This window comes from Plectropomus leopardus, chromosome 16, assembly GCF_008729295.1.
Source record: "Plectropomus leopardus isolate mb chromosome 16, YSFRI_Pleo_2.0, whole genome shotgun sequence".
In the NCBI taxonomy this organism is placed as follows: Eukaryota; Metazoa; Chordata; class Actinopteri; order Perciformes; family Serranidae; genus Plectropomus; species Plectropomus leopardus.
The window spans coordinates 17086808-17113926 of NC_056478.1; the positions used below are offsets into that span (position 1 = coordinate 17086808).

General features: G+C 38.3%; 2 protein-coding genes across 2 annotated transcripts; both read left to right on the top strand.

Annotated features, from left to right (window-relative positions):
- The first annotated feature begins 2970 nt into the window (after positions 1–2970).
- On the top strand, positions 2971–14858 carry nfkbie (nuclear factor of kappa light polypeptide gene enhancer in B-cells inhibitor, epsilon). The gene is made up of 6 exons (XM_042503644.1): positions 2971–3641; positions 7461–7563; positions 10130–10340; positions 11079–11167; positions 12513–12761; positions 13920–14858. The coding sequence occupies exons 1-6, from the start codon at positions 3322–3324 to the stop codon at positions 13986–13988; spliced, it is 1041 nt and encodes a 346-aa protein (XP_042359578.1). The 5' UTR covers positions 2971–3321; the 3' UTR covers positions 13989–14858.
- Positions 14859–18543: 3685 nt separating this feature from the next.
- Positions 18544–26924, top strand: slc35b2 (solute carrier family 35 member B2). Its single transcript, XM_042503750.1, has 4 exons — positions 18544–18764; positions 21992–22179; positions 22317–22477; positions 23414–26924. Exons 1-4 carry the CDS (start codon positions 18745–18747, stop codon positions 24344–24346), a joined length of 1302 nt encoding a protein of 433 aa, XP_042359684.1. The 5' UTR covers positions 18544–18744; the 3' UTR covers positions 24347–26924.
- The last annotated feature ends 195 nt before the right edge of the window (positions 26925–27119 follow it).

The window sequence follows — 27119 nt, forward strand, 5'->3', positions numbered from 1 at the left end:
ACGCTGAGAGATATAAAATAGAAGCAACTACCTTGATTCTTAGTGGCCTCCTCTCTACTTTTTGCTATCCTGCTTTCCAGGCTGTCTGTGACATCAAATGTAACACACTAGTAAAAAGGAAACACACATAGAAAGGCATGTTTGTCTGCTGCAAAGCCGTGCACACAGCTCTTGTCAACTGGCAAACGAAAAGTGTTTTGGGTACGAGTGTATTGGGTAGTTTTTGTGGGTTTTCCCATGGTTAAAAAAATTCCGTACACACCCAAATTTTGGTGGGAAATGGTATAAGAGAATACAGTATGTGCAAATTTTGTTGCAAATATTATTCTCTTATTGTTTTCGTTCTGTGCCCCAGATGTATTAATTTTTTCTTAATCTTATTCTCTCCACATACACTTCACCTTACGATCAATTTTGACACCCCCTTCTTTTGGTGGCACCCTGAGGTGGCTGCCTATGTCAGCTACAGGAAGATCCGCCACTGCTTATAATTATATATTAATAGTTTATAGTGAGATGGTAAAAATACAGAGAAAATGTTGGAGCCCTTTCAAACTGTAGAGTCAGAAACAAACTGTAGTCCAAATACTGAAGATTTATAGTATGAGTGGTTCAGTGGTTTATGTTTTTCTTCTATAAATATCTTTTGTGCTTTAGGGAACAAAGACAAAATTCTTTATGCTGCATTAACAGACTTAATACATCTATAAGATTACAGACATAAATAAAAAAAATAAAGAGCGTTGTATAAAATCATTTTTTACATTCCTGCCATCTCTGTTTCTCCTTTGTAAACACACTATTTACACACAGGAACCCGTTATCTTACAGCCCTGGCACACAAGTCCATGTTTATCATAGCCCACAGTATGGACATTGGACTGGACTGCTGGCACAAAATGGATTAAGCAAACATAACAGTAGATGACATGAAAACAGATGGCGGCTCTTGGCAGCAGTGAAGGTTTCTCTCTGACAGTCAGTATTGTTTTATAGACTATATTTATGATGAATCTGGCCCTCGGCAGCAGCTATGTGAGTGAGCCCTCTAACGGCCAAACCACAACAAGCATTTACGTGACAGAAAAGGAAACAAGAAATGATAGCTTGGTTATTCCTGAACTTTTGGGATGTCAAAAAAAAAAGCAACTTTAAATTTTTCTTACGTCCATCATCTTTTCTTGTGCACAGACATTTGCCAACCACAGGAAATACATGAAAAATAGTGGCATTTTGTCCCTTCTTGATGGAGATAAATTAAGTTATTGCCTGAATATATTAATGGAAAGATACTGGATTATGCAAAACAACCATGCATGTTATGAAGTCATGTAGTACTGTATGTCAAAGTGCAGATTTACATTGTAGTTGAGCTTACAGCACATATGCAGCACTTATAATTGTTCCCTGTCACTGTCAAATTAAATAGAACAAGGTCTATGTAAACCTGCTTGTTCAGGTTTAGCAACTTCTAAGGAAAAAGCTTAAAATCCCTGGAATAATAAAGAGTGGTTTCATGCTGTAATGGGTGACAAGCCTGCTACTGTAAAGATCAGAACTTCCGGTTATGACTCTAAAAAATAAAACTTGTGTGCTGTCAAGAACTACAGTTTACTGATGGGAAGTTCAGGGAAGTAACTGTTGAGTTATTTTGGAGTTACAGATTGTACTATACAGACTGATCATTTAATTATTAGGCATATGCATTTAAAAAAAAAAGTTGTCTAAACTTTTTTTAAAAAAAGAAAAAAAAAAACACGAAACAGAAAATCTTTATTGCCATATCAAGTTAACGATCGAAATTCAGTGACCAAACTAGTTATATGTTGCTTCATGCATATCTGTTTGCAACTCACCAAGAATGATCACTGAATGTGTATCACTGTGTATGATCACCTTACAGTTAACCTGTTTTTGATTTGGGCTGTATATATTTTGGATTTGCACTTTATTGATGTTTTTTTTATTTTCTATATATAAATTTGTCCTCTTTCCCATTTTTTACTGCAGCTGCTGTATACAGTTTCATGACTGAGTTTCAGAAATGGGGGATTTTATTTCACATGCATCTCTACCCCACAGCTTTGCCAACTGTGGGCGAGTTGATTTGTGTACAATGTATCCATGACAATGCACAGCACTCACCATAAACAAACCAGAGGCCATGTGTTGCAAACTGCTGTAAAAACCCCAGTTGAAACACATTTTCCAAATTAGCTGTATACATGCCCAAGTAATAGTCCTAAACCTGAATAATACCGGCATATCCCACATGTCCTGATAGTGATCACTGATAAAATTATTGATTTAAAAAGTTCAATGAAAGTGTCAGCATGGGAGGAACTTTTACTTTGTAAAACCTCAGAGAGATATTTTTATTAATTCATATTTATCAAAATTTTTAACTTGACTGGGAGCTTTCTATATTTGATGTTGAACATTTCAGTTTTAGGTAAACATTTGCTAAAGGCATTTGAACAGAGTTTTGTTTTGGAGTTTGTTATATTCCAAATTTTACATATAGACAGAAAGATTTTCACTTTTATCGTAAATGCATATCAGTTCCAAATATCGGTTATGGACCTCATAACTAGGCCATTAATAATCAGTATTGGTATGGGCCCTGAAAATCCAATATTGGCCAACCCCTAATATAAATAGCTAAAAAACACAACAATTCTTATTTTCACTGAAAAACTCATATTTAATATATTACATTACATTTCTGATCCTGCACAGTGGATCTTTAATTAAGAGATTATTTTTAATAGTTTTATTTTGGAAAAAAGCCCCGTTTCCGCTTCCCTCTGCCTGTTGGACGTTGACGCTTCTCCATCTGAAGTTTGTGTAAGCGCGCGCGCGTGTGTATGTATATGGGTGTGTGCGTTCGCTCACGCGCATTGGGGATTCCCCCGCGTGACAAAAACAGCTTCGCCTTTCACATGTCAGCTTATCGCCTTTCATTGCTCATATGCTCTCCGCCTGGAGCTCATGCTGTTACCGGATATCTAGACGACGGGCGGCCGTTTCGCCTCTTTTCGCTGGGTTTTAACCAATTTTCACGAAGTTCGGAATGATCGCACAGTAGTTTAAACTTTTAAAGTAATACATAATCGATTAAAAGTGAAGTGAGGTTATGTATTATTAGTTAGTGGCATGAAACGAAGCGACTCATTCCTCTGGTTTCACAAAGGAGCGGTGGTTTCCTCAGGTGTCAGCAGGCTATCCTCGGAGTCTCATCACCGAGCACCGAGCGGCGACAACCGCGAGTAGCCGTCAAATCCTCGGGGAAGGAGGGAAAGGGGAAACCCAGCAACCACCATGGCGAGCGACGACTGTAGGAAAGATGACTTGCAGGAGGATAACCGCATAGACTCAGGCATTGACTCGTACCGCTCCATGCTGAAGTCGGAGGAGCCCCGGGAGCCGAGCATCGACTTCAGCGGGCCGAGGGACAAGCTCTCCGCCGTAGAGGAGCGCCTGGACTCAGCGTACGGCTCCTCGTCCATCACGGTGGAGAGTCTGTCGGAGATAGTGGACGGCTGCACCCTCTCCAGCACCAAGGAGGAGCAGGCACCGAGCTCTGAACTCTCTGAACAGGAGGAGAACTTGCTCACTACTATCACTGAAGATGGAGACACGTATGTTTATTTATTATTATTCATTATCCGTTTATTATTTAAAAGCAGATGTCTTCTGAGCTTTCCTGAGTTTCTGTTGAAAGGCCCAACTGTTGCATAGTGCTGGGTTTAAACATGGTGCCTTGCATCTTGTGTTTCTCTAATTTGAGTTTTAACCAACTTTTTCCAACAGTAATGTTTATTGGGTCTCTGGAAAAATGTTGCTTTCTTCCATCTTCAGTAGCTCTGGTGATCAGAGCAGCAGCAAATATTCATGTTAACCATCAATTAATCTGTTTATTGTAGTGCCCCTGAGGGTCATAAAATTACAACATTTCAGGAAACATTTCAACATTTCAGAAAACACTACAACATTTCAGAAAACACCACACATGAAAGTAGTGTAGTGTTTTCTGAAGTGTTAAAGTGTTTTCTAAAATGTTGTGATGTTTTGACTCTCAGAGCCATAGTAGTTTTATCTCTAAAAAAGGTCGGCTTTGACCTACCAAAAGTCCAAACTTTTTCAATAATATACATAGGTGTAGATTTCAGGGAGTTGCAGGAGACAAATCCCCCTCAACATTTAGCAAATGTGCATTTGCCCATCCTCTCAACAAAAACATGATAGCACAGGACTTTTATTTTGACAAAATTTAACACATTTACACCATACATTGATGCAAAAAAGGCAAATTATGGTGCATGAAAAATCTCTTGAATGCAGGAAATTAAGTGTTTGGTGCTTACATTTTTCCGGCAGTGGACTCCCAAAGTCCCCATTTCATGAGTCCTCCCAACATTGAAATGAGAGCTACAGCAAATCATCACATTTAAGAAGCTATAGATAAATATTTGGCATTTCTTTTGCTTGAGAAATGACCCTAAATGATTCTCAAATGAATCGCTCGTTTATTTTCTGCAGTTGGTGGTTCAGGCAGTCAGTGAAGATGATGAACTTTAACACCCCTAGATGAAGCTAATGAAAATGACACTGAATGTGAGGCACGGTTCTTGTGATACTGGTTTTGAAGGGGATTTCATAGCAGTGTGGTGCTGCAGCCCCTTTTTTAAAAAAGAAAGAACTTTGTCCTTGTCATGAATGTGGACAGACTCCTGTGAGGCGTCTCTCAGTGAGAAAACAGAAGTGAAACAGATAGGCCTGGACTTCCCCGTGCAGCACAGACAAAGCACATGCTGTGAGGCATCAGCAGTGTGGAGGACTTTTGATCCAAGAAACTTGTTGATCAGGACGGGACAGTGTGTGCAAGTTTTTATTGGTGGATCCCACAGTTCAACAGCTGCTGTCTTTCTTTCTTTTTCTTTTCTGCTGCCACATTAGACATCTATATGTCTATATGACGGCCTCCACGCGCAGCCTTATCAGCGTTTGTGTCTTTTGTGACCCACTCATCTTTTGTTGCTGTGTCATCAGTCTGTTTTACCGTGAAAGCGGGCCCTCTAATGACTCCTGCAGCCTCTCGTGTGTAATCCAGCCATTTATGTAGTTCCAGTATTGTAGAAGTGTTATTGTGTCTCTGACCTCTTTTCATTTCCGCTTGCTGGTCTTTAGGGCCACATGGTTTCATTCTCACACCCTAACTATAGATACCTGGGAGGGGAAAAAAAACACCTGAAACACGCCATAGACTGTGCTGCTTAGACTGAGAGAGAATCATGCAAACATTATTTTTTTCCCCCCCGTGGGATTTTTCAGTTCTTATTCATTCACGGCTTACTCAAACCAGGAAGTCCCTTTCACAGTAAGAGGTTTGCTCACAAGGTTGACTCGCTGGTTGGGCAGAGCTGTTAGTCTGCAGACATTTAAATCAGTCCGTGATGACATTATCGTGACACTTTCTCATGTGACACATCATCAGTGCACTTAAAACCAATATTGGGGTAATTTATTGTTGGATCAATTTCCAATTATCAGAGACATGTTATTTCTTGGGTTCCCACGGTCATGGTTAACCTGTAAACGTCATGAAATTTTACAATCTCATTTTCCAGGCCTGGAAAAGTCCTATAATTAGTAAAAAACATTGAAAGTTTTGGAAAAGTCATGGAATTTTGTTGTTTGTAGTGAAATTATTTGTTACAGTAATGTTCTGAAAACAAACTTCCACTGAATGTTGCATACCGGTAAATTTATTTTTTGTAAGGTCGGTGCTTACATAAGGTAGCTTTAATTAATAAACGTCGACTTTGGGCTGCGCAGTATGTGGTTTTAGCATCAACATTGCAATGTGAAATAGTCGCACCAAGAGGCATGCAATGTCATGTAAGGAAAGCTTTAATGGTTCTCGTTTTCCATGACGAATACCGACCACGCTTTCCCCGTTAAGACGAGGTTACGCACATATGTGACGTAGTGTGACGGCATTTGTTATAGGAAGTGAGACTGTATGTGTGTAGAAAAGTACTGTAACTGGGCCAGCAAGTGCCTCAGACACAGTGAAGCATGTTTTTATGCAATGCTTTTATTCAGTTCAGCTCTTTTCAGTTTATGGGTGTATTGCTGGTTAAAATCAACTAATAAAAAATAATTTGTTCAGCCCCTGTTATATTTAGAAGCACAATTCAGATATATTGAATGCAAATGATCAGTTCCTCCTTTTTAGAACATATTTTGTTATGTCAGAGTGATGTTTCCCAATCAGTTACACAGTGTTGGTGGTGTCGTGGTTTACTCGCAAAATTTGCATTTAAAAAAAAAAATAGGATCACCTTTATCTTGAAAGATCACTTTGATTTTAAAAGATAAAACAACCAAAGAAAACCAAAAGAAATGGAATTAAAACAGAATTATGCAAGGTAATTTTAGTGAAGTTTGTTGACCTACCAGCAAGTAATATGTCATCCATTGTACTGTATTTACAACTATATACAGACAATACATTATTATTATTCCTTAATCATTCTTTTGGTGACGATCAAGTGAACTATATGTTAGCACTTTTAGGCTTTTCTAGACTGCAGCCCTAAATAATAACAAAAATCACAACACAACAGTGATTTAAGTATTTTTAATGCACTGATAAAACGAATGTGTGTAATATTAAACTTGAGAAATCTTGGTTTGTCTGGATGAAATGTCAGTGCTGTGAGAAACTGTGCGGCGTTTGATCCCACACTGTCTGTCTTGAAGTTTAGTGACATTTAAAGTCTTTGCTGATCTTTAAGGACGTAACTGCAGTAACATGCGTTCACAGTCCACTGATAAAATAACATCCTCTAACTGTTATGTGATTAGAAATCAATTTCAGCTCTCAATACATAAGCTCTGGCATCTGAGAACCTTGAAGCAACCTGAAGCTAAACTTTGATTTTAATCCGCTGAAATCTTACAGGCGAGGCTCTTTGTGTTGTTCTACTTGAATCTAAATTAAGCACTAATGCTCAGTGCCATTTCCTGCTCTTTGCACACATTTGTTTGCTACAGCTTCCCACGCAGGTTTTGAGGTTAGTGTGTTTTTGTTTTCTTACTAAAACCTATGAGGATGCACCTACTAATAGGCAGGTTTAACATGCCACTTTACTTTAACATCTCGCTATACAACATGCTCTAAAAGTTTCTCAAATTGCTCAATACCCTGACTACTAAATCTTGCCACTCAGCCCACTAGGTGTTACATTTCGAGGTAGCCTCTTGAGATGAATACCGAGGAAAATTGTGAGGCAATTCTTTCTGTCTCTTGTTGAAATGCTTTTTCTTTTTTTTTCACCGCTACTGTACGACTGCTTTTGTGGGTGGATTGCTCAATGTGAGATAAAGTAAGTTTGCAAGTTTTTGCAAGCATGATGGATAAAGATGTTTATTTTTCTTTGCCACTCCTGCAGAATCCTGCATTTAGCAATAATCCATGAAGAGGAGTTAATCGCCCAACAGTTGATACAGCTTTTCCCAAAAGAAGTCCTGGACATCCAAAATAATCTATACCAGGTAAGAACAACATGACTCTTTCTACTACATCAGCGATATTCAACATATGGCCAGTGGGCCAGATCTGGCCACTCCACTGAGTGGAGGATCCCCCACACCCCACACAGAGGTCCTATCTAAGCCTCTGATGTCCTAAAAGCCTACAAACTCCTTAAATCCTTGAAATATCCTTAAATCTGAGAAATGTCCAAAATCCTAGAAATGTCCTACAATCTGCTAAATGTCGGAAAATCCTACAAATGTCCTAAAAGCTGAAAAAAGTCCTTAAATCCTAGAAATCCACTAAAATCAGAGAAAAGCCCTAAAATCCTAGAGACATGAATGGGGCTGCTAGGATTGGCCCCTGGCCTCCTGTCATTTTGCAAAAGTGGCCCCCAAACAAAGCACGTTGAATATTCCTGTACGACACAAGCACACTCTGCTGGAATTTTTTAATTCTAAGTGACTTCCTCAAAGTCAGTATCTTGATTGTGGAAACAGTGGCATTATTTATATCTCAGCACTTCCAGGGAGCTGTTGTTCCTCTTTATTGGCAGTCCGTCCTCTCTGAGGGACGTCACTGTGGGTGGTTCCTGTGTTCACTCATGAGGGACTTTGAATGGAAACTCCCCTCCTCTACCTCCTGCAGAAATCGAGCCACAGGGAGCTGTGGAGTGTATCCTTGTGTGGATGTGGGTGGAGGAATTGTTCCAGTCGTTCGAGATGTCAGACCAGCTAGTGCTGAAACCAAAGTGAAGACAAACTGACTGAACTGTCAAAAGGAAACATCTGAAGTTACGACTCAGCACTTCATGCAGTGACTCAGTTGGCGTTTTGGTTGCCTAATTTCCTCTCAGTAGTCATTGTAAGACCTCACATTTGGAGGCATTACCAGGAAGAATTCTTCTTTACCCCTTGATGCATTTTAAAGAAAATCCCCCCTCAGACATTTGCATACTGCTTGAAAAAAAACAGGCAATGATGATGCAATTTTGCTTTGTTATTTTGTGTTGCAAGGTGTAATTCGGTCTTACTGCTAATTTTTTAAAGCCATCATAGATCTGCAACTCTCAATTTCTCAGCTGCAATATTTTTCTGTTGGTCTCTTTTTTAATACATACAGTATAACCAACAGCTGAATGCAATAGCTCTGTTCTTGCAGGGTTTTTAGAGAGGCATTCTTGGAAATGTAGTGACTGGAGCAAAGTTGTAGGGTTGAAGGACAAAGGCTACAAAAGAAAAAAAAAAACTTATTAATTAGGGCTGTAGGGTTCCTGTGAATTCTTGAAAAGTATGAAAAGGGTCAGAATTAATTAATCTAAATTAAAGCCTAAATAAAATTAAATTAAAGTCTAAATTAACTGTCGTAAATCAATCTTTTAAAAGCCTTTAAATACTAAGACATGGGACACTGCACTTTAAAATCTTAAATTAATCTGTAACATCTTTTTTATTAAAATCATTTACTGAATGCCTCGCACAATGACATTGACACGCAGATCATGATAACAGAACAAACGCTCAAAATTTGTTTTTGGCTTGGATGTTCAGAGCAGAAAATCCGCTGTCTGCTGCTGAGCTGTAACTGTACCCTGGACGACATTGGAATTGGAAGTGCATATTCAATGAAAATTGGTAATTTAACCACGAGGCGATGCATACAAGGCTCTGTGTAGTTTATGCAAAAAGTTTTTCAAACTCAGCATGATGGGAATCAAAGCAGTGGAATCCCACATGTGAGAAACACAAAATCACCAAGAAAACTCGCCAACAAGCTCCAAATGTTTCCCAGTGCTGTTTTACCCTCGTCTCTGCCATGAGACAGAAAAAGTCATATTTTATGTTATAATTATGTTTGGGCAACAATTGTCCAAAATGACTTCAGTTTTTTTTCTTCACTTGTGTTTATTGTTAAGTGATCCTAAATTTCATGCCCAGTGGCATTAAAAGTTTTTTTTTAAAAGTTTTAAATCCAACTTGCTTCAGGCTATAGCATCACTGAACTAACTGTTGTTGTCATTAAAGAAGAATGAACTGATGTTTTTCAATTGATCTCCCTGTGGATAAAATGTCAGAAAATAATGAAAAATGTTGTGAAATTGTTTTTGTCCAACTGAGCTGTCTATAATCCAAAAATATTAGATTTACAATCTTATAAATCAGAGGAAAATAGCGAATCCTCACATATAAGGAGCTAAAATCAGAATCCGGTTTATTGTCAAAAAGGTTTTCTTGTTCAAGTATTTGCTTTCAAGTATTAATGGTACATTAAACATAACATAAACATCTTCAGAGAAAATGAAATTTTCAATAATAGCAAATATTGCAAAAATCATGATATAAATACAGAATAGAAGAAAATTATATTTACAAATATGAAAAAAATACTACAAAAGTATGCCCAGATAAGAGAATAAAAATGAAGGAGCTGTGCATTTATTACAAGAAATCTGCAAAGTATTGTGCGAAAAAGTGCAAAAGTTCACTGTTAAAAGTATATGAAGAATGTGTGCAATGTACAGAGATAATGGCAAATATTTTGTATTTTTGCTCGATAAATGACTTATGATGCTTTGGTGATCCTCAGAGCCCTTTGCACCTGGCCACTTACCTGAACCTGACAAATGTGGTGAAGGGCCTGGTGGAGAAAGGGGCCAGTCTGGAGCTGCAGGACCAGGAGGGGAACACAGCGCTGCATGTGGCCTGTCAGCACGGACAGACGGAGTGCGCCACCGAGATGACCAGAGAGGTTTCCCCCAGCAAGCTGGCGCCGGTCCTCGAGACGCAGAACTGGAGAGGTGAGGAACTGCTGCAGGGCCTCATAAGTCAACAGTTTACTGCTGTTATTTAAGGTCATTTTCTATGTTTCTGCATCATCTGTGTGATTATTTGTCTGTGGGCAGCTGTATTTGAACTTCCAGGATTGTGCAACTGAGATTGTTTAGTGTGTCCAAATGTAACATGGCCTGCTGGTGCATTTAAGACTAATGGTGTCTGCTTTTTGAAGGAAATGATTAACTCGGTTGCTGTTGCTCAACCAACATAGCATTGAAGAAAACATCCTTTGATGTATGTGAAGAGTTTAACTTCAACAGTTTTGGAAAAAATGAAATGAGGATGTGAGGTTGTATCTCCTGGTCTCACAGTTTTGTTCAGAAATAGCAATTGTTGCAAGGGTTGCATGGATTTGCAGGGTTTGCAGTTTGTAGTTGAGCCACAGTATGTCTTCATGGTCTCATAATTGAGTGAAAAAAAATCCAATATTTTCCTGACAAAATGATATATAACTTAAACAAAATTCACAACTGCACAGACATGAAGACAAATAAAAATAAATAAATCAGTAAATAAATAGACACATGCTTTAACCTGAACTATTGGATTAAAATATAGTCAGTATTCAATGAGGGATTAATGGTGCAATGTTTTTTCTGATGCTTATTTTAAAAAGTCTTTGTTTTTTTATTATTATTTTAAATCTTTAACCTCATAATGAGCCCCATTTTCCACATTTCATACAAGGTGTGTACTTGCAGGTCTCGCCTGTCTTCATTTGGCTGCACTGAACAGGCAACATCAGATAATGAAGCTCCTTGTGAAAAAGGGAGCAGACCTGAATATCCAGGTTAGTCTGAGATTGACTCCTTACTTTACTGCTCCATATTATTTATTATAGTTTTTATGCTGCGTTCACATGGAATCAGGCGAATGGTTAACCGTCAACACTTTCTGAACAGCACAGAAAAAAAACATAAACACAGCAACATTATGGCAGGACGGTAAAATGAAACATGCATGACAATATGTTGCGATAGTGATGCCATATTGTTTACAAAGAATGGAATAAAATATTTAAAAATGAAATTATTTTGTGTTCATTGTCTTATGCAATTTCCTATCCAGATCACCTGAGTTTTTGCCTTGTGTGAAGGAGTTACACATCATCCAGTTGTAAATTCTGTCGCAAAGGGCAGCAAAAAGTTTAAATATTTTAGCAGCATTGCAGTCTACAGTCTGCAGTTACAGTAACCGGCGTTTTGCGCCGGCCACACCTACTTTTGCAGTCTGCTCTCGTCCACTAAAATGATATCAGATGTGCAGTCTACCTGATTCCATGTGAACACAGAATTAATAACAAGGCTTTACTTCAAGGGCGAATCCACTCTGAACCTGTCACTCCACTGAAAAGAGAGGAAAATATTACTGTTTCTATGTAATTCAATGTGAAATTACCCTTTGAATAACCCTCAAAATGCCCCAAAACCCTACACCTGCAGCCAGCTGACCCCAGCTCCGACCTGCTACTCATCAGATTTAAGCTACACATCAACCACCGTCTCTCAACATATGTTTTGAAGATAAAAAGTGAAGTAGAGGATGAAAACATTAGTTTGTTTAATTAGTGTCTGGGTCAGGTTTCCCTGCGGTATCCCTCATATGATCCAGCAATGTGCCAGTATTTATACTCACACTTATCCCTTTCAGACTGTGTTTACCGTGGCTGGCCTTATGTTGTGTTCTTGTCTATAAATCTGTTGCACCTGTGCAGCGCTGATAGTGATATGAGCTGAGCTCAGGGCTTCCTGCAGGATTCCTGGAGACGTAATTAGATTTGAGATATGATTAGGCCGAGCTGGCCAGCCACTCTTAACTTTCTATTGATGGAAGGGAACATGACAGTCAGTCCCAAAACTACCCCAGACATTCCTCTGAGTTTAAATCACCAGCCAAACTTACCACCGTGCCACACATCAAGTTTACTATATTAATTATTATCATTATTATTAAAAAATTAGTGTGACAGTTTCTTTCAAGCTTGCAGATGCAGATTTAAAAGAAATATCTGCATACTTAAAAACAGAAAAATCTCCTACTAACTGAATTATTCAAATTAAAATGACCTACTCTTTGTCCCATTTTGTGCTTATCTGGAATTACTCATTACTATTTTCCATCTACGCCCCTCGCAGGAAGGAACCAGCGGCAAAACAGCTCTCCATCTCGCCGCTGAGCTGCATGACATCCAGGCGGTGAAGCTGCTGCTCAGCAGGGGAGCCAACGTGGATGCAGCCATGTTTAATGGTTGCACGCCACTGCATCTTGCAGTGGGGAGACAGGACGCTGCTATCGCCACCCTCCTCTGCCAGTCTGGCGCAGACACAATGCTGCGAAACATGGAGGACGAAACGGCGCTGGATCTGGCTGATGGCAACGATGATGTAAGTGACAAATTAACAGCTATAGGTACATCAGTGGAAACTGCAGGGATAGACCACCATATGCATAATTTATAGTTCATTCTTCTGTGCTACAGGATTGGTAACAATTGGTAAAATTTGCTAAAAAAAAAAACAAACTTCAGTGTTCAGCTGTGAAACTACTGAGCCTTATTAGAAAATGTAACTGATCATGATTTTTAAAGATTTATGGATTCATTAAGATGAAGTGGATTCAGGGCTGGGTGCGCTAGAAAATCTAAAGAAATTTGTTGGACTAAATCATGGTTTTGGTCTTTTTCTGTGATAACAAAAACAGCTTTCCCAGATCCTTGAAAAGTCTTTGAATTCATTAATCTAAAAATAAGGTCTTCGATGGTATTAAAATGTCTAAAATCAATCTTTCAAAAGTTTTAGAATGGAAACAACTTAGTAAGTATGATTTTATGAGTTGTTTTTTTTTTTTGCATTTTAACATCTTAATATAATTGGTAGTATAAATTTTTTTTTAATTTAAAATTTGCCAAGTGGCTCTCGCATTATTGTCACTCATAGCAGGACAGCAGAAGAAAAGACGCTCGGATTTTATTTCTGGCTCAGATGCTCAAAGCAGAAGAGTCGATGTGTATTAGTCATCTGTAACTGTTGACAAGACAACTTGGGGACGTTCAAATTCAATAAAAAAATGGCCATTTAACCTTAATTTATCATTTAGATTTTGTTACATGGCTTCAAAAGAGGCTCAGTGTGTATTTTGTGCAAAAGATTTTCCAAATTCACCAAAATGGAAATCCAGGCAACGGAATACCACATACTTCAATTTTGGTAATTGTAAAATTGGTCTTAAATTTTACTTCACGTGGCATTAAACAGTCTAAAAAGTCTTAAGTCCAACTTCCCTTAAGCTGTAGAAGAAATACAGAATCACCGGCCTTATCCTTCAAGTTTCGGCTCTTTATAATGTCAAAGTATTGTGAGATAACAGTTAAACTACATTTACTTTTAAGTCACCTGTATTTCAATGACTTTCACTGAAATACTTGCATGAATGCTGGGTGTCAGATTATTGCTTTTTCTTTCATCTAGTGAGGACAGCATTGGACAATCAGAGACGGCATCACTAGAATTCAACTTTCTGTATTGTTTTTGCTTTTTTTTCAGATTCTGGCTCTATTTCCTTTCGATGACATCCAGATCTCCGGGAGGTCGGTAGTCAGTGTGAAGTTTTGAATCGTAGGCTTAACAACAATATTGAAGTTGTCTGGAGCTTCATTGCGGCTGGAACATTTAAACAAAACAAAAAACAAAAAAAAAGCTGTATGTGAGCTGAAGTTTTCTTTAAATAGTGCCTTAATTTGTAGTACATTCTGATTGAAACTGTATTTATCCATTATCTAGACAAATATGCACACCGTATAGACATTACCTCCCTCTGACAAAGGGAGTGACTCTGCAACTGATAATGAAAAATCGATGTTTTGGAGTCATTGGTTCGATTATTCTGCTTCTTTCCGCATGTCTCTGGAGGGGTCGTATCTAAAGCCACCTCAATGACAGTGCCAAATTCTTTTATCAACATGTTCAATGTCCAGAAATTATTCTACCTCTTTATCACATTAATCTAGTAAAACAAGTAGAAACTCAACATTCAAAGTGCTTTTTTCCACAGTTTCTCAAACTTCATCAACACTGTCATTGCATTTGTATTGTAACATGTTTGTATTTCCAAAAATGTGGCCTTTCATTGCAGCCACAGAAAGACTTTAAAGAATGCAATCAAAGAAAGAATAAATTCAATTTACTGAATGTAAAACTTATAATGTTTCCCAAAGAGACCTGCAATCATATAAATACAAGTTAATTCAATCTCTTCTATTTGTTAGAAAACTGATAGCCCATAAAAAATGTAATATATAAGACAAAATGCATAATCTTTTGGATTTCTGAGTTTTGCTGCTTCATGTTGTGAAGCTGTTTTATCTATTTATCTCTTATCCTTAATCTGCAGGACACTGTTCCACTTTGGTGTGTAATTACACTGCTCTGTTTAGTTAACATAAGCAGTTTGTCTATTTTGTAATAAAATGGGAAAAAAATCAATGCATATTGTTCTCTTTTGTGGGACTTTTGGAGATGTGTTTAATCTGTTTCTTTCAAAAACATGGCAAGGCATGCAACCTAACAAAAAATGACCCAAACATTTGCAGAAAATTAGTAAAAAGTAACAAGAAAATCCTGTGAAAAAAGCACAAAAAAAAGAAAGAAAGTAAAACAACCAAAAAAGACAAATAAAATGACCTTAAGAAAGTTTTAAAAAATAATCTTTTTTAAGTATAATATTAAAACAATCATAATTATAGTTTGATTTGGACATTTTTCCTTCATTGTTTTAATCATATTTGTTCCCCCCCCCCCCCCCCAGCTAATTTTTAGATCATTTCCTTGTCACGTTTTACTATTTTATTTCTACTATTTTTTTTTTCAGTTTACAGAGCATTTTTTGGCTAGTTGCTCATCATTTTTTCCCATGTTTTTTAAAAAAATTGAAAACAATTTTCATAGATTTCCAAAGTTTAAATGCTAGTGGAAGGCATCTGAATGCACTTTTTACCTTTATTGTAAAAATCACTTTTCTTGTTGTTCTTTTTAAATATTTTATTGTATTTTATTTTAACCAAGTCGCTGTTTCTATCATAAATTTAGACAGCAAACTAATGAAAGCGTTTCGTGACAAAGCTCTTTCATGAAAACACCTGAGTTCTTTTGTTTCCTGTCAGCGTCCTCAGTCAGGTGTATCTTTTGTTTTCCTCAAAGTGGGTTCTTCCTCATGACTCCTTTAACACAATGGCTGCTGAGCGGCTGGAAATTCCACTCAGCTGCATCTCTTTTATAAGCACATACCAGCTGCAGAGCACGCTGAATAGTAAGCTGGCAAAATGTCATAACAGGATATCAGCCACAATAATTCTCGACAGTAATTACACTTAACTTAATCTAAGACGATAATTGACGTCTCCTCTGTTCACGTAAAGTGTTCTGTGGGGTTTTCACAGTGTCAGATTCATGTGCGCAAACATCTTATTATGGTGACAGCCTCTGCACAGACGGCCCTCTGTGGTAAACAGCCAGAACACAGAGTTGTGAAACTATACCTACTTCCCCATTGAGCCTATGGCCCGAAGCTATTTGTGCTGTACGCTATAGCTTACAGTAGTTCTTGCTGATGTGGCCCTGGGCTGTGTTAAAAATAGGAAGATGTTGTGAAAAAGAAAGTTAAATAAGCCTATTTCACTTATTTAGTTTTCTATCCCATTTTTAAAATTGTATATATGAGACAGGTGTTTTTTAACCAATAAATTTAGTAACAAAAAACTATATTTATAGTTATCTTATTATACATATTTACTTGTTTTTTGTTCTGTTTTTGTTTTTATTGTTGGTGTTTTTTGTTTTGTTTTGTTTTTTAATTTTTGTTTTCTGAAATTGTGTAATTTTTGCATCATTTCCTGATAAGTTGGTATTTGCCTTCTTCCCATGTTTTGAAAGAAATCAATTTTCTCAGTTTTCAAAGGGTTAAATAGCTATTGTCCAACGCTGGTGGCATTATTTTTGTTGTATTTTAGTATTAAAATTTATTTCCATTTGCAAAATAGAAAACCTCCAAACATTTAATTATTTTCTCATTTTACATCTGCCAGTGCAGATTAAATGCTGTTTTTGTAATGCTGGAAAAAAAACATAACATAACTGGACTACCAAGTCAGAATTTTAACATCAAGATCGGGACAGTCAAACTGGAATTAACAATTACTGGCATAATTAATAAATACACACAAAGTGCTATTTTATTCTTTCCTAGCTCATGCATGTTTGAACAACTTTTGTGAGGTAATTCTGATCAAAAATGATTGAGGGCGAGCCAAATTATGGACTATTTCTTACATAAAAGCTTTTGTGTGAGAGGATCCTTTATTTGAGGAAATAAAGCAGAAATACTAAAATGTAAAATTCACTCCCATACAAGTCCATGGCCTTTTCCACTGCAGACGTTTTGACATTTCATAGCAGAAAAAACGACAGGTGTAATTAATAATAATAATGCATTCCATTTCGATTAGTCAGCTGTTGTTCATGTTCACGCACTGGATTTGCTTATTTTATTGGAACGGAGTCATTATTAACAGAATTGGCTCCGGCTGTGCGTTCCCTGCTATATCTACGGTGAGGAAAAGCATGTTCAAAATTGTTCTTATGTACATATTATTGTCAGATAATCATCAAAATGTAAAATAGTCATATATCTGCATTTTAATGAAGCTTGTTGAGTTGGAACTAATTTGATCCTCTTCCACGGTGCATGGAGAGGAGCTTTTGGCCATTAAGACAAAAAGACAAAATGCAGTTGTCTCACAGTAAAGTTGTTCTTTACAACCTGCTAGTGTTCCTGGAGTTTTGACCTTTAATTTGCTGCTTTACTGTAAACTGTTTTCTCTTTCTGTTACTGTTTTAAAGCTCAGGACTCTCAGCTTCTGAGGGGCGAAGAGAAAAAGCAGCGCCAGGTTAAAAACTTTTGTTTAACTGAACCAAAAGCCATGACAGGATTATGAGACAATGGGCCCCTGGGCACAAACATGCAAAAGTCCCCACCACCTCTCCTACATAGAAGCAAGACACACAGACTTTTTGGTGGTTTTTATCTCTTTCTTTTTTAGTGTTTTTCCTCTCTTTATAGTTATTATGGATCCTTTCGTTTCTCTTTTTCTTCATCTCTTTGTAGTCATTTTGTATCTCTTTATAGTTACTTTGTTTTTTTATTTTTTATTTTGTGTTTCTGTGGGGAAATTTTGTAATTTGTTTTTTATTTTTTATTTTTTATTGTTCTGTGTCTTTTGTAGTTGTTTGACCCCTACTTGTAGTTATTTTGTGTCTCTTTGAGTAACTTCACGTCCTGTTTGGTTGTTTTGTGCCTGTGTTCATTTTGTATCTCTGAGGTTGTTTCGTGTCTCTTTTATGTCTCTTTTTGTAGTCGATTTGTGTTCCATTGTGGTTATTTTGGCCGTTTTTGTCGTAATTTTGTCACTTTGAGGTAATTTTGTGTCCTTTGTTTAGAATAATTTAATATCTATTTGCAGCTCCTTAGCATCACTTTGTGGTCTTTTCTTTGTCTCTTTATGTCAGTTTATTTATAATATTTAAAGTACGTATAGGATGCTGAGTATGCAAATGTGTAAAAATATAAACTAGCACTAGTATGTGAAGCACTAGTATTTGAATTATAATATGGATAATATGCTGAGTGTGTAAAGTATTTAAAATATAAAATTGCCTTATGCTGCAATGCAATGTATAAACCTAGTATGTAAGTTAAAAATATAAATGTGCTCAAAGCTACAACAATGAACAATAAGATATGCATAAGCAAGAACAACCATAAGAATATATACAGTATATGCAATGTGTAACATGTTAAATATAGGCTACTTTTAAGAGTTGAATATTGCACATTTGAGTAATTACACAGAGGCTTAGTGTATTTTTTAAATTCAATTTGATTTATTTGAATCTCTTTACGTGGTTTTATGTTGTATTTCTTTTTTTTTTATTATTTATTTATTCATCACGTGCAACACTTTGAACTGCTCTTAAGTATGAAATCTGCTCTGTAACGCGCCCGCTTCCAGCTGCAGTTCCTCCTCCACACCGGCAGGGGGCAGGGCCGCCTGGAGGGCGCTGTTCTCCTCCCATGCGTCCTCCGGTGTAGATCAAAGAGGAGGGGGCTTTTCCTGCTCAACTGAACACATCGGCCATTGAGGAGAAGTTGAACACAGCGGAGCTAAAGGCGGCTAGTCCGAAACAAGACAATCTCCAAATATTAAAACACCACCACCCGCCGGATCAGCGCGACTTCATGCCCTGTCACAGCGGGGACGTTTGAGTGTGTCGGCGGGTGTGCTGCGCCAGGTGTCGGGCCACAGACTGTGGGAAAATGCCATCTTTTTCATGGAGGTAACGTTAGAGACCAGAGTAACGTTAGCTAACTGGAGGAGATGTTGTGCTAAAGACGAGTTTTAGGGCTGAATAAGGTCGGCTGACCGATGACTAATGTACATGTCAGCGTGGCAGTGAGGTCGGTTAATCGTTAATAACCTTTAATTACCGTTATACATCCATTAAAGTGACTGTCAGTGTGTTTTTATCGTCCAGCCTGCTGCTAAACTGAGTCCGTTTGTGTACATGAACCGGTGATACTCAAAACTGTGAGCCGAATAAGAATTTCACCCCAAATAAGCTTTATATTTCCACTGCAAATGCTCTTTTTTTATTGTACTTAATCACCAGTGACGTAATGTAACAAAGTAATAGTACTTTTATACAGTACTTAAGTATTTCATGAGAGTATCTGTACTTTAATTGAGTTTTTACATTTCTGTCAACTTTTACTTTCACTCCACTACGTGTCCTAAATATAATGCGTACTTTTACTCCACTACATAGCCCAAAAATAATATGTACTTTTACTCCACTACATAGCCCAAAAATAATATGTACTTTTACTCCACTACATAGCCCAAATATACTGTGTACTGTTACTCTACTAGATTCCCCCTAAGCATTTAAGTTACTTTCTAGTGAAATGCAAGCTCCATTGTTAAGGTGGTGAACATAAAGTCTGACCACTTGCTATTTAATCAGGGTCTGCACAGATCCATAAAAAGTCTTTAAAGACATTAAACTCATTGATCTAAGAAAAAGGCCTTAATTGGTATTACAATGTTTTAAATAAGTGTTTCACAAATATTAAAAGTGCTCAGACATGAGAAATAGGATTTTGTTCATCTTTTTTTTTCTCAGGCATGAATGTCACCAAAAAGTCAAATTTTATATTATTCATTCATATTTGGTTTATTTGCTTGTGTCAGTGTATGAAATTCAAAATAATAACAAAAACTCATTATGTTTTTTTTCTCATAACACTTATATTACATGAACAAACAGGAGGAAGAAGACAATCTTATAATACCTGCCCCTTTCCGACTAATAACAAGAGCTGCAGTGAAAACTATTATTAAAAATACTTTTTGTGATAATACATCAAATGTCACATTGTTATCGATATTCCTTAATATTGTCATTGCATATATTGTGAGTTTGACACAATAGTTTTTACACAATTCCTTTTTTGGATTGATAATCATCAGTAATGTGAATATAAGTAGGCAAGTAATAGAACAGCTAGAGCAGTCTGGTAAGTCCAAAAAAACAACATCACTTTTATTGTAATCCAGCCTTTAAAACCAGGAGAAAACTACAGGTACTGTATTACAATATCCAAAATCTTGGATGATATAGGTTCCCATGGTTATGGAAAACTTGGGGGAAAAAATGTTTAATTTTTTTTTTTTTAATTTAAAGTGTTTCGATTTGTGAACTTTTGTTGCTCCATTTTTTCCGTTCCATCTCTTTCATGTATGACAGCAACCTAAAATAATGTCTGAATTCAGTATGAATCTGTTGTGTTTGATGAACGTCAGGCAAGTGGAACAAGAAGAAAAAGTTGTTATTGAAGACCCTTGAAAAGTCATGGAAAAGTAATTAAAATGTGTGTAAAACCCTGATGGTTTCTAGTCTCATATCATACCATAATATATCACATAATACAGATATGTAAGTCAGCGCTATGGTAAAGTATGGTTAAAACATTGCAGTGGCAGTATTAATGCCCTGTACAGGTCATTGAATCTGATGGGTCTCAGAATTTGGTGCAACACCGCCAACCGTCTGGGTATTTCCATCCACACTGATGTGTTGTACAGAGAATATATTTATTTATCCAGACCGCACCCTCCTGCAGTTACAGAAAGTAACATTTGCATAGTCATTATCAGGGATGGGCCGCTTTATTCTCTTTTTCAAACAAGGTGTGCAATATCGTGTAATTGCACCCCATTTTATCTGCTGTCATGTATTGGTACACAAGGACTCATTCTCCCCTCAGGTACATCATGGGAGCTCTCTCGCTGTCTCTCTCTGGTGTAGTAGCCTGTGGGTTAACCGCCCAGCCAGTGCAGTGCATTCCTCCATGTAATAAGTTTCTTGTTCAGAGCCCAGGTCGCTCCACAGCGGCCTACGGGCTGGCCAGGCCACAGCAGAGTCCCACACAAAGAGGCTCTGTGTGAGTCAGGCTCACAGCCCCCCTGGGAGGAGGCCTAGCCTCCCTCTGAATGAGATACACACTCAGTGCCACGACAGCAAGGAGCACACCTTTTTCATAGGAAGCCAGAGTATCATTACAGGTGTGCTAAAGATATTTAAGCTGCTTGTGGGGGTGGGTTATGAAGCTCATCTCAATTTCTCACAGCGAGTTTAGCAGGTTATGGTTGTTTAACGTGCTTCCATACCTTTCATACTGTAGCCTATTTTGTGAATGACCGGTTAGTGCGGTTAGTATTCAGGGATGTGTAAATAGAACTGGACATTCCTATGAAAGTTGCGTAGTGGTGTATTAAGCCGAAAAGTTCAGTGTGTAAAACTACCAGGGCTGTACCCAACTCGGAGTAATGTTGGTCAAACCAGATGTGTGCGTTAAATTTGAATATTCAGCGATTTAAAAAAAAAAAAATTCATTTAAAGTTCGAACGTTTCACGTTTTCTTTTTTTCCCCTAAACATTTTTCTCTAACTTTAAAAAAATAATTTTTTTATCTATCGATTTTCTTAAAATTTCTAGAACATTTCTTACCAAGTTGTTATTTCCTTTTTCTATCACTTCCTCTTTTTCTGGAAACTACAATGTAAATATGTTTACAGTTTATATAATTTAAGAAAGTTCCATTTATTTTTAAATGGAAGCGAGTCAATAATTTTTCAGTGACTATTGGAGAAGGAGTGGGATTTAATACGTTTGCACTTCTTTTCGAACATGTCTGTATGTTAACGTTCATTCATCCCTTTTCTTTTTTTACCTGTTCAAAAAAAAATTCAGTTAAAGTTGCTCTTAGAATTCTTTCAACTTTTCGAAAGAAAATGCAGCAATGTGCTCAGGGTTCAGAGGGTTAAGAAAGTAGGAAATAGACATAAAAGTAGTGTTTTTATATGGTTACCCAGTCGATATTTATCATCAGCATTGTTATGATGAGCAATGCAGTGTTTTGATTTATTGCTTATATTAGTCGTATATGACAGAGATAATATAACTATCGTGTGGTCTGATGTATTATGCTGTATTCCCTTTAGGGTTTGGCCTGTACTTGTGTTGCTCCTCTTGCCTTCCAACGTGGCTGCCGAGGAGTCGTCACTACTGGAAGGCTGGCACGATGTCTGGCTCTTCCGCTTCCTCGTCAACATGCTGGGTTACTCCACCATCATCATCCCTGGCTACTTCCTCATTAGCTACTTCAAGCGTACTAATTACTTAGAAACAGGTTTGGGCTTGTGAGACTTGTCATTTTGGAAATGCACACCACCCACAGAACACAGATTTGTTTATAGAGTTCCTTCCTGATCCACTTTGATGTCAAGTGTCTTCATTATTTTTCCTGTATGTTTGACTTTCTTTCAGGCAGTGGGATTTGCTTCCCCGTCATAAAGACGTGCGTGTTTGGCAGCGAGGCCAAAGCAGGTCTGTTGGATGACGTATCGGTAGCACCCAGGAACGAGGCTGATTCAGGCTCATCTGTCAAGCAGGTTGTCAAATTAATCTTTTGTGCTGCGGGACTTCAGGTGAGGATCCTCCTAGAAATTACAAACATTGCGCCACGTGTTGTCTAATCCTTATAATGACATGTAATGGGTCTTTCTGTTTGTGCAGCTGTGGAGACGGTTGTTTAGTCTTTGTTTTACAGTTTGCTCTTCTCTCATCTCTCTCGCTATTGAAAAGATGCTTATATTAAGTTTGTATAAAGGGAGGTGCCGGTTAAGAGACTCTGGTGCAGACCTCATCATCTATGACATTTAGCTCTATATAAAACTATAGGCCTATCTTAATCGAGGTACTGAGTTATGTTGCCTTTAAGCTGTCAATGGAGGTAGTAACAGCACCAAAGCTCGGGGTCTATATAAAAGGGACAGCCGGCAGTAGAGATTCTCCATTACCATTTTTCCTCCCTAAAAGTGATTAACCCTAATTCCACAACTGAAACTCCTCCAACTGCTGCTGAGCGAAAAAAGAACTCAAGTTCCCCTTGAGCTGCATATGCGTACCAGCAAACATCTGAATTTAGAGACGGGACATGATTTATAGGAAACAAATGAACAGGGTTTTTTTAAAAAACACAGGAAGTTTGTAGATTTTACAGATCTGTGGTGATGGGATACATCCTGGTAGTTACATGTCGGTTTGTTGTCAGACAACCACACCTGTGATAAACTAACATGCGCCTACCAGGATGAAGAGTCCGTCTTGATAACGGTTAACGGAACAGCCAGCATGAAGCGGAGTAATGCACATGGCGACCATTGTGTTTGAACAGACTTCAAATCCAAACTTACTGGAAGCTTAAACTACGTAGTGACATAGTAATAAATGTAAGAAAGCTGAGCCATCCAATGCCAACAATCAACTCCAGTGCTCAAACTTTGAATGAAAATTGCTCCTGCTGAAAACAATATAACACTAAGTCTACCCTGGAAAAGCTAAAGTCATTTTTTTATTGTCAGGCATCGTACCTGACATGGGGAGTCCTCCAGGAGAGGGTGATGACACGTTCTTACGGAGCCACGACTCCAGAAGATGAGGGTGAGAAATTCAAGGACTCTCAGTTCTTGGTCTTCATGAACCGTATCCTGGCTCTGACCGTGTCGGGCCTTTGGTGCATCCTGTTCAAGCAGCCTCGCCACGGAGCACCCATGTACAAGTACTCCTTCGCCTCGCTCTCCAACATCATGAGCAGCTGGTGCCAGTACGAGGCCCTCAAGTACATCAGCTTCCCCACTCAAGTCCTGGCCAAGGCCTCGAAGGTCATCCCCGTCATGCTTATGGGTAAGATCGTCTCCCACAAGAGCTACGAATACTGGGAGTACTTTACCGCCGTGCTTATCTCAGTGGGTGTGAGCATGTTCCTGCTCTCCAGCACGCCCAGTAAGCACCCGTCCACCGTCACCACCTTCAGCGGGATCGTCATCCTCATCGGCTACATCGTCTTCGACAGTTTCACCTCCAACTGGCAGGACAACCTGTTTAAGTACAAGATGTCATCAGTGCAGATGATGTTCGGGGTCAACCTGTTCTCCTGCCTCTTCACTGTCGGCTCTCTACTCGAGCAGGGCGCCTTCTTCGACTCTCTGGCCTTCATGACGCGCCACTCCGAGTTTGCCTTCCATGCCGTGTTGCTGTCCGTGTGCTCAGCTTGCGGCCAGCTCTTTATCTTCTACACCATCAACCAGTTTGGTGCTGCGGTTTTCACCATCATTATGACCCTGCGACAGGCCATAGCCATTCTCCTCTCTTGTTTCCTTTACGGTCATGCCGTCACCATAGTAGGTGGATTTGGCGTTGCGGTAGTTTTCTTGGCACTTTTCTTACGGGTGTATGCACGTAGTCGCATGAAGGCAGGCCGGCGGTCAGCGCAGCCGCTCGCACAGAAGGTGTAGCACTCTGAAGTTGCGCCAAACTGGGAACTGAGACCACGTTTTCTGTGGTGCTTTTCTGTCTATTTGTGTGTATCTTTTATTCTTTTCTTTTTCTTTTTTTTTACTGTTCTTTACCTTTGGTTCTTATTTTTCTTAGTAATGGTACAGAAAGGGATTCTGCAGTTTTGACTCTTACACTAAGATGCCCCCAAGGGGTCCACGTGATTTGTCATGTCAGCAGTCACAGAAGTTTTGAGTGCCTGTAAGATTGTCTTAGACACGAGTCCCAAACCTTGAACTCCTCAAACTGCCTCTTCACCTCTTTCCAAGTTAAAGGGATAGTTCAGATTTTTTGAGGTGGGGTCATATGTGGCACTTATCTATAGACAATATATTGCAAACGGTAGATGTCGGTGCACACACCCTCAGTTTGGAGAAGCAGGCTGGAGACCGACACGAAAGCTAAGCAATGTTCTGGTGCAGATGGAGTCAGCGTCAGAGTGTATTTTTGTCCTTGCTGCAGCGGCCGCAGGTACGATTCCACCTTCTGCCTTTTGCTGCATGTCATCCCTCCCTCTCTCCCTTTCACACTTCAGCGGTCCTGTCTAATTAAGGCCAAAAAAACCCCAAAGTAGTCTTTAGAAAATTCCTATCAGTGTAAGTGTTTGCTATATTTAGAATATTTTCACTGCTTTATCTTAATGTCAGACAGTGATTTCCAACTGGAAAATGAAGCTCTTATATTGCTGTCCTCACAGCCAGACTGCACGGAGAAAAACAGTGATGTAACATAAAAACAGGAGCTGCTGGTCTACCACTGCCTCCAGTAGCTAGTTAGCGTTGTTGTGTGACTTTGGCATGTAAAAAGGTACAGGCCTTTGTACACTGACGCTCGTTTGTTTTGTCTGAAGTTGTCGCCTGTCTAGAAACGCGACCTCACTCTGTGTCAGTCACATACGGGCACCGATTCCAAAACTTGTCTGGCATTGAAGTTTTCTGATCAGGTTCATTTATTGCATCCGTCAAAGGCCTTCATAGAGTTCTTTGACCAAGGATCAGTCAAGAAAATGTAGTGGCGGGACATATCCGTGACAAGACAGAGGAATGAGTTGCAAGAAATCATTTCATAAGTCGGATGGCTCGCTTTTAACATGTCAGATGGTAATTTTCAGGTGGATGATGATGACGATGAAGATGAGGATGTGCACCGCACACAGACAGAGAGACTGTGCAGCCAGAGAGGGAGAACAGCTCAGCCCATTTATGCAGCTGCAGTGCCAGATGTAAATCACAGGTAGAGAGTTGTGACAGCCAGAAAGATAACTCCAGTGGATAAAAGCAAGAGAGGAAATGTTACTTTTTCACTTAATCTGTGTAGTTTTCTTTCAGATGACAATTTTTTTTAAAGCATCTGAAAAAAAACAAACTGTAGGACTTTAGTAAATTTAAACTTAAGGCCTTTGCAAACAAATACTGTTTTTCTTAGCGGAGCCCGGTGACTTTGATAAGAGAACTGATAGGAAAATGAAGCTTCCCCGTCTGAAGGGCTGTCAGACGTTAAGCTAATGCCGTGGAAATACTCTCGATATAGCATACACTTAAACTGATATTGAATTTTTTAGGTTGGACCTTTTGATGTGATTGAAATATGTTAAATATGTTATCCATATGAATATGGATAAGCACCTCATAAAACCCCACTTTGAAAAATCCACACTATCCCTTTAAACAGTAAAATGTTTTTCTTACACCACCGTACTGTGACCCTGAAAAATGTATGAGCTGTATGGTTGAGCATTAATTTTCAAGCGGTAATGACATTGCCCCTTACCTAACTTTATCCGAAATATTTAAACAAGACGGTCACCTTCTGTAACGACACTTTATATCCGTTGAGTTATCTTTCAGTCACAATAGCTAAATGCTTATCTCACAGTCCTCCATGTTGGAGAGCAGGGGCCTTTATGTGTCTTAATGTGGGATTTTATCTCGTAAAGCTGTAGACATAGCCTGAAAACACGGCGCACACATTTCTCTTTAATTTAAGGTACAGCATATTAATGCGTTTCAGAGGCTACCATCTGTAATAGAGGGTGGTAAAAAAAAAAATAGTTTGCGTAACTAAGAGCGCACTCCTTAACAATTGTATCATTTTACCCCAACATCAGAGAACTCGTCGCTGCTGCGGGAACTTTTTGCACGGCATTATTTTAAGATACTTTTTTTTGTTGTTGTCTCAACACAGATTTTACTTAATGTTTTAACTTCAGGCTAAAAAGTCTTGTAAATATATCTTAGTCATTGTTTATTTCCAACTTGTCTGTTGTGTACTTTTGTAAAAAAGGACTGCTTCATGTGTTTTCACCATTACATGTGAATGTTTGGAAGAATCATGAATGGATGATGATGATGACGATGATGATGATGATGATGATGATCATTGCCGTCATAAGGATGTGAAGATACTGTCGGCCCAGGGGAGAGTTGCAGAACAGAATACATACAAGGGAAATGCAATTTTACTGGTACCTTGTTTTTATCATTCTACTATTTCCTCTGGTAACTGGATTAATAATAAAAACATTAAATTAACTTAACACTATAAAGTGAAGAGGTTTGATTTTACTTTTTTTTAACATTGCTTGTGCTACAGGACTTGCCTCATTGTCAGTGCTGTTTGCTTTGCAGATAATACAATATAAAGCACATTTTATATATAAAATGCAACTCGTAAGTGCTTCATATAATGTGTAGACACAGAAATACCAATTTGTTTTTAATTCTAAAGAATCCA

Bases quoted from the DNA above. Each gene is read 5' to 3' on its own strand.
- nfkbie (XM_042503644.1), top strand. From the start codon at position 3,322: ATGGCGAGCGACGACTGTAGGAAAGATGACTTGCAGGAGGATAACCGC. The intron at 3,642-7,460 runs GTATGTTTATTT...CCACTCCTGCAG, and splicing joins ATCACTGAAGATGGAGACAC to AATCCTGCATTTAGCAATAA. The intron at 11,168-12,512 runs GTTAGTCTGAGA...CGCCCCTCGCAG, and splicing joins GAGCAGACCTGAATATCCAG to GAAGGAACCAGCGGCAAAAC.
- slc35b2 (XM_042503750.1), top strand. From the start codon at position 18,745: ATGCCATCTTTTTCATGGAG. The intron at 18,765-21,991 runs GTAACGTTAGAG...TATTCCCTTTAG, and splicing joins ATGCCATCTTTTTCATGGAG to GGTTTGGCCTGTACTTGTGT. The intron at 22,478-23,413 runs GTGAGGATCCTC...TTTTATTGTCAG, and splicing joins TTTGTGCTGCGGGACTTCAG to GCATCGTACCTGACATGGGG.